Source organism: Poromitra crassiceps (assembly GCF_964638095.1).
Source record: "Poromitra crassiceps genome assembly, chromosome: 2".
NCBI lineage: Eukaryota > Metazoa > Chordata > Actinopteri > Beryciformes > Melamphaidae > Poromitra > Poromitra crassiceps.
Window position 1 is genome coordinate 100,406,425 of NC_139624.1, and position 14,364 is coordinate 100,420,788.

At 42.7% G+C, this 14,364-nt stretch overlaps 1 protein-coding gene across 3 annotated transcripts in view; it reads left to right on the plus strand.

Moving 5' to 3' along the window:
• LOC310797343 (copine-3-like) overlaps positions 1 to 14,364 on the plus strand; it is a 51,982-nt gene that overhangs the window by 27,330 nt on the left and 10,288 nt on the right. For all 3 annotated transcript variants that reach the window (XM_083659712.1, XM_083659713.1, XM_083659714.1), the window contains 7 exons: positions 3,561 to 3,632; positions 3,737 to 3,814; positions 3,900 to 3,989; positions 4,969 to 5,067; positions 5,359 to 5,442; positions 7,604 to 7,663; positions 8,816 to 8,946. In XM_083659712.1, coding sequence (XP_083515838.1) covers positions 3,561 to 3,632; positions 3,737 to 3,814; positions 3,900 to 3,989; positions 4,969 to 5,067; positions 5,359 to 5,442; positions 7,604 to 7,663; positions 8,816 to 8,946 — 614 coding nt within the window. The remainder of the gene's footprint in view (positions 1 to 3,560; positions 3,633 to 3,736; positions 3,815 to 3,899; positions 3,990 to 4,968; positions 5,068 to 5,358; positions 5,443 to 7,603; positions 7,664 to 8,815; positions 8,947 to 14,364) is intronic.

The following is a 14,364-nucleotide window of genomic DNA, read 5'->3' on the forward strand; positions in this document are numbered from 1 at the left end:
AGAGAAATATGAGCGGATGTCCCAAAGGCAGGACATCCGCTCATATTTCTCCAATCACCTGCCTTTAGGCAGGACATCCGGGACATCCTCCTATCATCGCTCATTATTTTCCCTGAGTTTCCCTTTCACTTTTGACCAAGTTTTCCCAGCTCGAAGTACACACATTTAGGTGGAAGCATTTGAAAATTGCGACAGCCAAGCATCTGTTTTAAGAGACTACTAGCTGACAGGAGTCTTCACACACACATACAGGACACACTTCACCAACAAACGTTACACCGCAAATGTGACAGCAAAACATGTGGGATCGAAATACTGCTACTTGCTGTAGCAGCGTCAAGCTAGCTAGAGTTAGCTAGGATGAGACAGGAAGTGGGGCGGTTTTGCCTTCAGAGTTAAAGCGTAGATTGTGTCACTTTTGAGAAATATTGGAGAATAATGCTGTCTTAGGCAGTGCAGAGCAACATAAATGGTTAGAGAAGTATAGTACAAAGTAGGGTTTAATCCCGGGAAACGGGATTCCCGGGAAATGCCATCCAACCCGTTTCCCCGGAGAAAACGGGAAAATTATGTAGCCTACAGTATGTTTTAAAAGAACATGTACCGTAATATATTAGGCTACTAATAACTAACTGCTAACTAACTAACTACTAGGCATTGTAAAGTCATTAAAGGGATAGTTCGGTTTGTTTGAAGTGGGGTCCTATCAGCTAGTTCGATACACTAACTTAATTAGGTACAGTGTTCAGGAGTGAGTGCGCATTGTGGAACGAGACCGCGCACTCAGCGCAGCAGCCAAACCAGCCTTTTCTCTGTAAGTACAGGGGGTCAACAACTAAAACGTAATTTAGCCACCTAAAACACCTAAAACAACGCCCACCTAAACAAATCGACATCCGTGTACATGCACGCTCTATTTTGACAATTTTCAGCGCTTTACTTTTCCGCAAAACAGCAGTTTCATTCGGCACTGCTTTTTCTCCCAACCGTACAACTACCGTATTCCTCCGCTAAAAGCCTGCACAGAGCACAGAGCCGCGATTTACAAAACAGGAAGGCTTAGAAGAGAGATAAAACACTGACTTACTTTAGAGACAACAAGTCACCTGGCCTCTCTGGTCTGGGACGTTTTCCACAATTTATCCTGGGAATGGTGAAAAAGGTCTGCAGCCAGGGCACTCAGGCATTTAGGCAGCAGGCGCATCTCTTTCTGCCTGTTCACTCTGCAAAAGTTCCTCTTCTGTATTCTCTCTGGTTCATAATTGTATCCTCTTGTCACCAAGGTGAATGGCATATCATCCTTGCTATCAAAAGCACTCTTATTTTCGTTCGTGTATTCTATTTGTTGTCTTCACTAACAAGATGGGAGAAATAACAACAAACAGCTGATCTGCGGAGTAATCCAGCACCGCGGCTCTGTGCAGGCTTTTAGCGGAGGAATACGGTAGTTGTACGGTTGGGAGAAAAAGCAGTGCCGAATGAAACTGCTGTTTTGCGGAAAAGTAAAGCGCTGAAAATTGTCAAAATAGAGCGTGCATGTACACAGATATCGATTTGTTTAGGTGGGCGTTGTTTTAGGTGACTAAATTACGTTTTAGTTGTTGACCCCCAGGACTAGAGAGAAAAAGCTGGTGAGGCTGCTGCTCTGGGTGCCGGATCTTGTTCGACGCTGCGCCCCGCTTCAAGAACACTGTACCTAATTAAGTTAGTGTATCTGACTAGCTGATAGGACCCCACTTCAAACAAACCGAACTATCCCTTTAAATGATCACAATGTAGGCCTATATGCATTTCGGAGACATCAAAGTGAATCAATCAACCAACAATCAATCAATTTTCTATTTATATAGCGCCAAATAACGAGGTATTGCAGGAAGATTTTAATACTAGCTTCTCTGACAACAATGCTATAGCCAGTAATTTGAAATTTGATATCCTTTGCAGAGTGGAATTAATTTCTGATTTTATTTCGGCGTGTTTTGGCCATGCGCCTTTGTGCGCTGTGTGCCGGTGGAACACACTCTGAAAGCATATTGCACATAGCCTAATAAACACAAAGCCCACGATGTTTCTTTTCTTTTCTCTACACTTCTGACTTGCTTGAGGGGATTGTGCCATGACCGTTAATGCAGTAGCCTACGAGACGGCGATTGAGCACCGTGCAAACTTCACCAGCGGTGAAAACGACAATCAGCCCAGCCGTGTGTCCTCTCGGTTCGTGTGCCCCAGGTTGGGCAATGGGCATGATGGTCTGGTAGGTTGTAGGCGATGTCCGTGCACAGAGGGGTGGAGATAGTCTGATACAGCCGTGCTCCGGTATGCGGTATGGAGATGTCTGAGAGGTGCAGCCGCCAGAGCGCAGTGCAGCAGCCCATGTAAAAGCACACGGTGCCAGGTATCAGACAGCATTGATCTTGTGCGTAAAAGAGCGTGAAAACGGGCTGATCGACGCGTTTACGGCTCCATTCCTTCCACGGCAGTTTCCACAACTTTCTAAGAAAATGTTTAGCCTAGGCTACTACAGGATTTATTCATACGCCAATCCAGGCGATTGGTGAATTATATAAACCCTAACGGCACTATATAGCCTAATACAGGTACAGCCTACATACAGCCTAAAAACAGCCTAAAAAGTTATTTAAATTGCGATGTTTTGCCTTAATTAATAAATATTAATGGCATCAAATAATACATTCGTCAGGTTGGGAACTAATAGGTATATTTCTCCTTGATGTATAAAAAAACAAAAAACAAAAAACAATTTCCCGGGATTCCCGGGAAAGAGGGCTTCATTTCCCGTTTCCCGGTATGGCTAATTTTCGGGAAAAAATATTAAACCCTACTACAAAGTATAATACAGTATTATAAACACATCACACACTGTCCAGCTATATACTGTACTAGGTTCCGACAGAGTCTGGCTCTCAAAATAGGGTCAAGCTTGTGTCTAGTCAGTCCAAACCTGCCACAACAACACAGAACATCTTTGCACAGAAATATCAAACAAGAAGTCACAAAGTGAATGGGAGCAGCTCACCTGCTATCAGCATGGGGCGATGACACCTAGACAGCCCGGCTTGTGTGGACAGCTCAGTCGGTAGTGTGGAGGCCAGATTCAGGCAGCTCCCGTTCAGTAGATTGGGGACGCTAGTTATAAAATAATATCTCACACACACAGTCACACCCATACACGTGGAAACGGAGGGATCACTAGAGAATTGGAGAGCAGGAGCGATACGTGGCTGGCTCGCATCAGCACTGGGGGAGACCCTCGCGCACCTGAAACGCCACGTCAAGTACTCTCATAAGCCACTCCCACTTCCTGTTTGATCCTCTGATGCAAAGACGTAAATTACAATATTATAAGTAAACAACGGGGGTCCCTAACAATCACGTCAATCATATATATCACCCTGTGACACTTAGTTTAAAGTTTGAATGACTTAATGACTCATGAAGTCATGTAATTTGACATCCGTTAACTGCATACACCTTGAACCTAAAAGTCTTCCTCTTAGTGTCTGGAGTGGCTTTAAGATTGTTACTTTCTTCTTTTACAGATCTGCGCTGAAGAGATAACAGACACACTGGTGGCACACGTTGAGGTGTCGGCCCGGAAACTGGACAAGAAGGTAAGACAGTGAGACCTCAATGTTCCAGGGTTCTTTATTATTTGCATTGTAGTTTGATTTACATTAAATAACTTGTTCTGTACTAATTGGACATCACATTTCAGTATCTGTGGTGGTCCGACCCCTTCCTGGAATTCTATAAGCAGACAGAAACGGGATGGCAGCTGGCCCACAGGACAGAGGTACAGGCACCTACTGGCAGCTCACCCCCTCCGCTTTCGTATAATTATTGTGGACGTTTGGCTCATCCCTACCTGTGTCATGTAGGTGGTGAAGAACAACCTGAACCCCGTATGGAGACCCTTCAAGACCCCCCTGCGCTCTCTCTGCGGAGGAGACGTGGAGAGACCTATAAAGGTACAACACACACATCTTTTCACTATGCTTTATTGATCCCAATTAACATGCCCTGTAAATTGCATCTCAGTAACATAGCCTATTCCCTTCAACGCCTACTGATGCATGAAGTGTGAATTAAGATTATTGTTTACTGCCTCTTCTGTTTTCTTGTTGTTGTTATTGTTTTAACCATGTCACTCTAACATACTAATGACCTGAATTCATTATTCACCTGATATTTTTGCGATTTTCTTTTCAACTTACAATACTCCCAAACCCGGCTGGAAAAGTGAGTTACCGCTCGTGATGTGTGTGTGTATGCCCGATTCATGACGTCATCACGGGAAGGTGCGCATCTTTCTTTGACCTACTTATTTGTCCTTTCAGCTGCTCTGATTGCACTTATTCATATATATATACTTATTGTTTCAGTTTCCGCACTTTGATTGGTTGTCGATGGATGTCAAGCATGACTGTTTGGACTTTAGCATGAGATATGTTAATTTACCAAGATATTATTGGGCCAATATTTACCTTATATTAAAAATCGAATAGTAAATCTCGTCCCAACTCCTCCGTGATCACAGCTAGCTTACCGTTATTTATTTATTTATTCATTCATTCATTCATTCATTCATGCATGCATTTATTTATTTATTTATTTATTTATTTATTTATCTCAGATGGTTTATGCTTGTATCATCAGGTGTAGGATTTGAGGGATGAATAGAGCCTTCCTATAAGATTCAGAGAGTATTTAATTATGTATATGTGTAATGGTATGCATACGTTACGCATAGAGATAAAGTTGAAAATCAGGAAAGAGGTCCTGTGGAGGTCCCCCCCCATCAAAAACCTGTGTTACTCTAATACTCTAACCAATTTACTCATTCTATATTGATATTTAATTGATTGTTTCTTATTTATGGGACTCTTATTTTGGGGGGGGTCTTTTTATTTTGTTACCTGCTATATAAGTGTCTCTGTCCGTCCGCAGGTTGACTGTTATGACCATCGTGTCGATGGCTCCCATGACCTTATTGGGAGCTTTAAGACCACAATCTCAGAGATGCAGACGGGAACACACATAGCCCCGGTGAGTGTGTGTGTGTGTCTGTGAGTGTGTGTGTGTGTGTGTGTGTGTGTGTGTGTGTGTGTGTGTGTGTGTGTGTGTGTCTGTCTGTCTGTCTCTGTTTCTGTGTGTGTGTGTGTGTGTGTGTCTATGAGTGTGTGTGTGTGTCTGTGTCTGTGTCTCTCTGTGTGTGTGTGTGTGTGTGTGTGTGTGTGTGTGTGTGTGTGTGTGTGTGTGTGTGTGTGTGTGTGCATGTGCGTGCGTGCGTGCGTGATACCTCTCAACTTTTATATCTGGCATAATTTTTGGTCTCAGGCTGAATTTCAGTGCATCAACCCAAAAAAGTCAAAGAAGACAGGATACAAGAACTCCGGGGTCATTTGCATCAGGCAATGCCAGGTACTGATTCTCTTTATTAGGAAATTGAACCCATCTTATTTTGACCTCATTCTCTTTCTGTAGTTTTTAATCTGTTAATGAGCTATTACACTGGCACATCTTTTTGTTTAAGTTTTAGACCATGCATTTAAAAGGTCAATAAACAAGCAAATAGTAAACATGTTGGCCCCCACCGGTGATGTAGTTCCACCCTTGGGTCAGTCCCATTCAATGCTGCCCCCTAGCGGCAGAAAGTCAACATTACAGTGTGACTAACAAACAGACGGACAGACAGACAGAGACTGATCCATCGTCCATCTTTTAGTGGGAGACAATACGAAAACTCCCTAGAGGCAGCAACTCATCTGTAGTTACCAACCAAGCAAGAGAAAGGGAGCCTACCGGTTGGTGTACAAAAGCTCCATTATTTCCCCAGGGAAAGGTTTAATTTTTGGCCCTAATCAACTGGGTAGTCATTAATCCGAATCCCATTCTGTATTATGGTCTCAGAAAAAAAAAGTTAAATTCATATATAATATTGATATGCACATTAAGACGAGCAGATGGATATTTTGCTCTTGAAGATCTGATGATCTCTGGGGCGGAGTTATTGGCAAAAAAAGACCCCCAAACCAAGATATCTGATTCTGTGATTGAGTGTGATTGATTTTCAAGTTTTCGTGTATTTTGTATTTCGTGTGTGTGTGTTGTGTCCAGCTGCCCCCTAGCAGTGCAGAGGCAGCATTACAGTAGGACGGATGGACGGACGGACGGAGAGTCTCCCCTAGGGCTGTCACTTTTCATTCGAAATTCGAATGCAACTTCGAATGTGGGGGAGGGGGTTCGTTTTCGAAATGTAATTTGAATGTTCGAATTTTTTTTTTTATTATTATTATTATTATTATTATTATTTTTTTTTTTTTTTTTTTTAATGAACCAAAATTAACCAACTGCTGCTTGCTGGTAATGTTAATCCCATGTCAGAAAAAGTCTCCAGATTTGTCGCGTTAGTCTCTTCTGAGAAAGATTGTCTCCAGGGTCTGAAAAGTTGTCTCGAGTTGGATGCAGCCAAGTTTGTGAGGCAGTGTTGTGACTGTGAGCGTCCAAGCTAACACGTCGGGCTGATGCCCGGTGGCCTGCAGTGGGTTGCACCAGCTGTGCGTAAGTTGAAACGTAAGCTAGTTTGAACGTAAAGTCTCACTAAGTCCGAGTTTACGCACTACTAAAAATATTTGGGTTGCACCAAGTGAAATAGTTACAACGTAGGCATAAGTTAGAACTTAAAATTTACACCTACGTCTTACTAGGTGTAAAGTCCTCCGTAAAATAGCAGTTGGCACGGATTGCAACTTGGCACCGTGGCGCATCGTTGTTTTGCGTCCGCAACGCGCTCTCCGTGATAAATTACACCCTTTGATATTTATGACTCACGCTTTTGTTTCCCACAAGCTGCAGCACTGCATACAAATTAAAATAACCGCAACAATTTAGTGAGGCAGGATGGTGGTATAGCCTACAATACTGATGAAGAGCTCACAGATAAACGTTAACAGTAATATGAACCTAAACGAACGTTACTCAATAACGTTCTCATTTGATTAGTGTTGATGAAATATGAAAGCACTAATTTGCGGTGGGCAACATGTCCTGTTTTCACTCCACTTAAACAACCGTAAATAAACACCGTTTCCACCGTGCTTTTCACTGATTGGTCACAGATACTGTACACGTCATTGTCTGCGACACTATTTTGGTTAGTATGGACTTTAGGGTCTACTAGTTAAGATGTACCTTACGTCTCCGTGGTGCAACCAAACAAAGACACAACTTTAGTGTCAAACTAACTAGTTTGAACGTAGCAGTTAGTGTGGACTTTACACCCTAACTTAAGACAGAACTTACGTTCAGCTGGTGCAACAGGCTGGACTGAATTTTTTTTTTTTTTTTTTTTTTTTTTTTTTATTAACCAAAGAACTTCGAATATATTCGAACGAATTTCGGGCAATTAAAGTTTGTTCGAATTTTATTTTGGGAAAAAGTGACAGCCCTAGTCTCCCCTTTGTTGGGGGGCGATAATTCTCTTGTTGATTCTCATATAGCCTACACAGTATGTTACTGCTCATAGCGAAACCTGTTCTATACATATTATTTAACACAGCTTGCATGATGTTAACCCCTTCAGGTGGAGAAAGAGTTTACCTTCCTGGATTACATCATGGGGGGCTGTCAGCTCAACTTCACTGTGAGTTTGGGAATGTGAGACAGGCCATCATAAAAAAAAACAAGTGCCTGTACACGGCACGCGCGCACGCGCACACACACATGCAACTCCCCACCACCACCACCACGTTGAAATTATTTTCATGTTCTAGAGGCATTTTTCCCCCCAGGGTAGAAGCACTTCAGCCAAAACTCTGGGGTTTAGTTACTTTTTAAATACATATAAATATGTATTATTTTTTTACGATGCAATGACAGGTTTCTTTGTGCTGCATGTCTGCTCTTAGATGAATCCCCCACAGGGTTAGTACAACTTGCACTGTATCTGCTTTTATTTTTTATTTTATTTTAAATTAATTTATTAATTTATTTACAGTATTTATTTTTTGCACATATTTAAAAACAGAAACCAACAAAATGAATGATTGTTAGGGTTAATACTCCTGTCAGTGCCCTGACCAATCTAATTGGAGTTGGACCCCGGGCACTGCACCGTGAAACTAAAGGCCCAATTATACTCCATTTTCATCCGTAAATAAGGGCGTCCGTTTCAAACGGTGTAATCGTCACTGCCCACATACTTCCATACGTCTTTCACGTTGGTATCATGTTAAACAATACATCCACCAGTGGGCAGTAGAGAGTCAAATGTATGAGTGTGTATGTGGTTCTGGTCCGTTTCATGCGTATCCGTAAGCTTTCAGAAGACGGACAGAAAACGGACGAAATGAACGCAGAGTACGGACAGAAGGCTCTGTCCGTCTCCGTCTTTAACGTTGAGTATAATTGGGCCTTAAGAAGGTTCCTAGTAGGATGGGTCAAATGCAGATGATGAATTTCCCCATGGGGACAGTAATGAATTACTTTACTTTACTCAACACAACTAGACTCCATGTCCTTTACCAATCAATTTGTTCTTTTTTCTTATGTTGCCCATTTATAGTTTCAGAACTTTCATTAGACATGTTCAATCAGCTGTTTTTACCAGCTTTTTTTTTTTTTTTAATGACCTTAAAATCAATTCCAGGTAGCATTACTAAGGTCTTAAAAAGTGTTACATTTGTCCTTCTGAGACTTGCAGACACCCTGTAAAATATACTGTTGTGTTTTCAATTTGCATCTATCACTGTCCAACTCCCTGTCTTGATCCATGTCCTCTGTGTGTTCGGGCCAGATCGCCATTGACTTCACAGGCTCCAATGGAGATCCTTCATCCCCCAGGTCCCTCCACTACTTCAGCCCTGAGGGCAATGAATACCAGGCAGCTATCTGGTCAGTGGGCAGTGTCATCCAGGACTATGACAGGTAAACCCAGACACGGCTCCATCCTACATTATACAAACACTCTCTACTTAAAGGAGGACTTACCCCTTAGATATGTATCAGAACAGTGATTTGAAAATACCTATGGAAAAAACCAAGAAATGACATATGCTCTTGTCTATACTAAACTCTTTGGCTGTGTTCAAGTCAGGATTTGTTTTCGGAAATCGACGCCATTACAGTTTGCCCACCGCCTCAAAAATAGTTTATTTGAGAGCTGCAATATCTTTATAAATATCAACAACTAGCCAACGCTGGTGGCCTGTATGGAAACAGCTTTGCTCAAAATGGTTGAAAGTTATATCAATTTGGTAATTCAGTGGCGAACTAGAAATTTAATTATTTTTCTCCATGTGTGTGCGTGTGGCGTGTGTAACTATCGCTAAGAGCAAAGTGACACGAGGCTCGTTTACCGCAGAACACCGCACAATAGGACAAACCCCCCGCTCTGGGGTAACACAATGCGAGATTTCTCCACGTCATTCCCTCGTCTAACTAGCGATAAACCGCGCCATGAAATCCGTTTTTAATTTGCGTTTTGGGGCTTTTCGTGATTCTTGTTAAAAGTTACTGCAGCGCAGGGCAGTGTCAGACCTCCATGTGAAGAGCTCCGCCCGCGCGTCCCCGCTGCCCGCTCTAAAAGGCAGGGTGCCTACGAGCTGCTGCCTGGCCGGCAGAAAGTGCTCCAGACTCGGTGTGATAATCCTGTAACAGCATTTGAGCTTATTCAGGTAAGATATTAATAATGTAATGACACATTCAGCGATAAACTGTCTACAATGAAGACATATGTCAAATATGCCAACGTGGTGTTCAGTATTTTAAGAGCACTTAAAAGCATTTTTTCTAGCCTACCTACTTCACTTGCCTGATCAAACCCATTCCGCGCATTCCTCAGCCCAGCGCTGAGGAGCTCACACACACAGACAGAGAGTGTGCTGCTGTGCCAGTCCCCAGTCGCTCTGCTGACTTCATTTCCTGAAAAGTGTTGCTTTCGTTGCACAGTGACGATATTATAGTAGCCGATGTGTTTAGAGAAGCTTTGTCACGTTGTCACGTCGTAGTATAGCGTTATATTTTACATGTGCGCTAAACTGCGATGAGATTTGTTTGCGGAAATGTCAGACTGTTCCCATGCAAAAGCCCCCGCCTGGCCATGAGAGGCTCAGCACTGCTGTGTGCTGCTGCTGCTGCGCGCGCCCCCGCGGGTGCATGAGAGCAGACTGACTGTCGTTCCTTTTATGATTATAGTGGCGTTTATTGATAGTATTGTGTTACATAGGAGTTGGTAGGAAAATAACAGGCGATTGTAATCAATTTACAGGTGATTAACAGGTCAAGTGACATCATGGGAATAGGCTTGGAGTTGTGAGGAGCCGAAAGGGTACAGGGGGAGTAGGGGAGTAACTATCTTGAAATCCCATAGTCTTTGGGGACAACCTGACGTCAGGTTGTACCAAATCTCCCATTCATTTGAGGGCAAAAAAAAAAAGCAGTGTTCCACCCTTAGAGGGCGCTTATGCCAGGTATGCTGCTGAAAAATGATACAAATGGTAAAATGGCAACAGTTTGGTCACAAATGTGGAAATTTTGACCAGCATTCTTCACACATCACCCCCAAAGTCATATATATTGGTTAAAAGCTGAAAAAAAGTGTTTTGGAGGTAAGTTCTCCTTCATTGAGTGCCAGCCACTTTTGGAGAACGGACGCTCCCAGTGCCAGAGTTTTCAGAGCGTTTTCAGTGATTTCTCGAGGCCCACAGAATATTGTGTGATATTACTATGTAAACACCGAACACGCAAAAAGAACAAGGAGACTCTATTGTATCATCAGCAAAAAAAAAGTTTATTGATACCATTTTCCGTTCTTTAGTTATGAGCCGGAGAAGATAGGTTGTTTTCAGCGTTTTCAGGCATTTCAAATTATAAGCTGAGATATTCAGCCTTTTGTGAAATGCAGCATTTCAAGCACATTCACTGACTCTAGATAATATTTTCTGATGTAGTGATGTGGTGTAGTTGTGTCCTGCCCTGCGTGCCCCACCCCCCCTCCCCCCCCTCAGCTGAAAACTCCTCCCCACACTAGTAACACACAGCCTCGCACCAAGCGTCTATTTTCGGAATGCTGATGAGAAGCCACACGCGGACTGCAGTGAAAGGTTTGGCTTTTCAGTGTCGCGCTGCTGCTTTTCTAGCGGCTAATCATGTGGAGAAACTATGCTGACAGACAGACAGAGGCAGAAGGACTCAGTTGTGTGCGCGGATTGACTGTGTTCGCACGCACCGTCAGTTGCAGCCAGAACAATCTACATGGCTCTGGACTGCAGCATGAGCGGGTTCTCTTTGATCAAGGCTATTTCAGGCTGTGTATTCCTGACATTTCTGTAATCTGGAGAGCACTGTCGCCACCTAAGGGTTCTGTAAAATAGGTTATAGACCTCCAATAGCTACTATAGTTGTACAGGAGCTGCGGAAGGCTTTGATCGACGTCCCACCGTCAAAAAACGCATTGGACGTCGAAGGACGTCCGTGGCACTCTACGTCACTATTTAATTGGACGTCGAAGGACGTCCATGGCACTCAATGAGTTAAAGACGAGCTGAACCCAAGTGGCGCGAGGGTCGGAGACATATCAGACTGAAAATAAATCTTGCCTGAGATGAGAGAGGTTTGAGAGGCGGGCCATAGCGTGTCGATGGTTTGATTTGACAATTCTGGGGACTGGATTTGGCGTTGGCCGATCATGGCGTGTTCTGCCCCCAAATCCAGTGGGATTCAGCGTGTTGTGGCACTACGTGAGTGGGATCCACAGAGAAACGAGGAACTGGCTGCCCCCACGTGTAGTGCTGTTTGAAAGCCGAGGTGATTTTTTTTGCATACATTATTAAATAGGTGCACTGATTTGTGGCCTGCATTTGTGGGCCACAAATCTGTATGTGGCTTCGAGATATGTCCTCATGTATGTCAATGGAAAGGTTAACTTACACTGTAAGACGTAAAAAAAATGTTTTGAAGTTGTCTGGAGACCTTTTATTTATTTTCTAGAGAACAATAGGTATGTTGATATATTACTGCAACAAGAGGAGTTGGTGAAGGATTAAGTCTTTATAGTCAGTTTGATAATATTTGTGTACTAGTCTGAAATGCACACTTTTTTATTTTCTTAAAAAAAAGTACCGGTATATTATTTTTTATTTTTCTCTATGTATGTATGCACACATGTGTATGTGAGTATGTAGGTATACATGTATGTATGTTCACCCAGGTATGTGTGTAGTAGACATAATGTAGGTGTATACTTTTTTTTCCTGTTTTTTTTTGTCTTGTGAAGGGATGGGGGGTGAGGGGTGGGAAAATTTGCAAAATAATCTATTATACTGTCACTGTTACAATCATTTGCAAACTGAAATGCATAAAAACAATTTTGTATAAATAGGTGCACTGAATACCCAGGTATGTGAACTAAAAAAGAAAAAGAGTAATTTTTGGGTTCAGCTCATCTTTAAAGTTAGAATATGTAATAACTTTTACATATAAGTGAACGTCCGTTACATTCAAGCCATTGCAATACAAGTTCCCACAATACTGATTAAGCCTATCACCTCCAGATAACTCTCTCTGTATTCCACAGTAGACCGGAGTTTTCAATCTGTCATCCAGGCACATTCCTGCGCTGCGCACCAGAGACTTCCGCCCAGCCTAGCCGGCTAATTTCCGGTTATCCTTCTGCTAACTTGAAAGTCGTGGATAAATAATTCAGTTGTGCGGCTCTTCTAGACCTTCCAAATGTTATTGGACTGACGTCGTAAACTCTTTTACAGCCCCAACGCAGTAGGCTACGGATTGTCCTATTTCCCGAGTTGGGAAGTCGTTCTTCCTCTGTGTGTTCATGAGCTTTTGTGGAAATGTGGAAACAACATGGACGCTACAAAGATAATGGGCTCTATCGTTGCATCGGCCTATGAACTGCGCCGAACGCCAGACGCAGCCCAGAGTAGTGGGCGTGGACCAGCGCACTCGATATTTTGGTATCGGCGCTACAGGCGGCCTTAAGCATTATAACCACGCCTTTTAAGCGTAAAATTATGCACAATCTGGTCATTGTTGAAGTGCAGTAAACGAATCACAAGTGTCCCTCCAATTCCACGGAGCAATCCAGTAAAGCCAGAAAAGCCAAGCACTCTGCTCCCCCCTCCCTTTCATCCCGTCTGTCTGTCGCCATATATAGGCTATTATTCCATATTATTATGCTTCTCAAACCACCTAACTGCAGTTTAAATACTGCAAGCATGTAAATACGCTACACTATAGCAAGATCAAAGTGAAAAGAATGTTCTAAACGCATTGGCTAGAAAAAAATAGCCTATCCCTATGTCATGATGAGATTACCGTAGATTGGTGAAAGTTTGTCCAGAATGATATCGTTTTCTCTCCCCTGCTGCACAGGTAGGATGATGCACATAAATATAGCCTACATTATGTAAAGTCATTGCAGAAATGTGTTTTTATTGTAAAACTAAATGTGAAGTAGGGCCAATTTATTGGAGCGGACATCACAGTATAGGACATGACAGTAGAACCGCGTTACGCTGTCACTTATCTAAATCACTTTAAACCTGCGACGGATATATATAGGCCCAGGATGACATATATGTTTCACATAGGGTTGTGTTTGGATTTCTATGTTTTATTTTGGCCAATATTGAAATGTTCGAGAATTGCATGTTGTGTGAACAGAAACAGTATTTCTATCTACCACTTTAGGCAATTTATGCTGATTTGGTTGATATTTATTCTCGAAATAGCAGGGGTGTAGCAGGGGTGTGGGGATTTAAACAGTACCCCAAAAGTGAGGCTGTTCACAACAGAGCCATATGATACTTTTTGGGCGTACATAAGTTTGTACCAATCCTGGCTGTCACGGGTGATATGGGGTGGGAGCCTAATGAGGTACGTTGGAGTAGGTGTATGATGCGACTTTGGAATAGGATACTGGGTCTGAATACCAACAGAATCTCTAGAAAGGTCTTTGAGTGGGATATGATGGTAAACGGAGCATGGGCTAGGGACATGCATGATGTCCTTCTAAGAGCTGGGTTGGAAGATGTTTTTCACAGAAAGCAACTCATAGTTATTAGTGTAGTGAAAGACATTATTTTTCAGAAAGTAAAGGATAAATGGGCATCAGATATATGTTACAAACCAAAACTTCGCACCTTCTGTGAAATAAAGCATGTGTACGGCACAGAGAATTATGTTTTGTATAATCTGTCTAAGAAAAAGCGCTCTCTATGTGCTCAAATCAGAGCTGGCATACTTGGCCTTCATATTGAGACAGGCCGATTTGTGGGCACTGCTGAGGAGGATAGACTGTGCAGTCTGTGTGAACTTAAGGAAGTT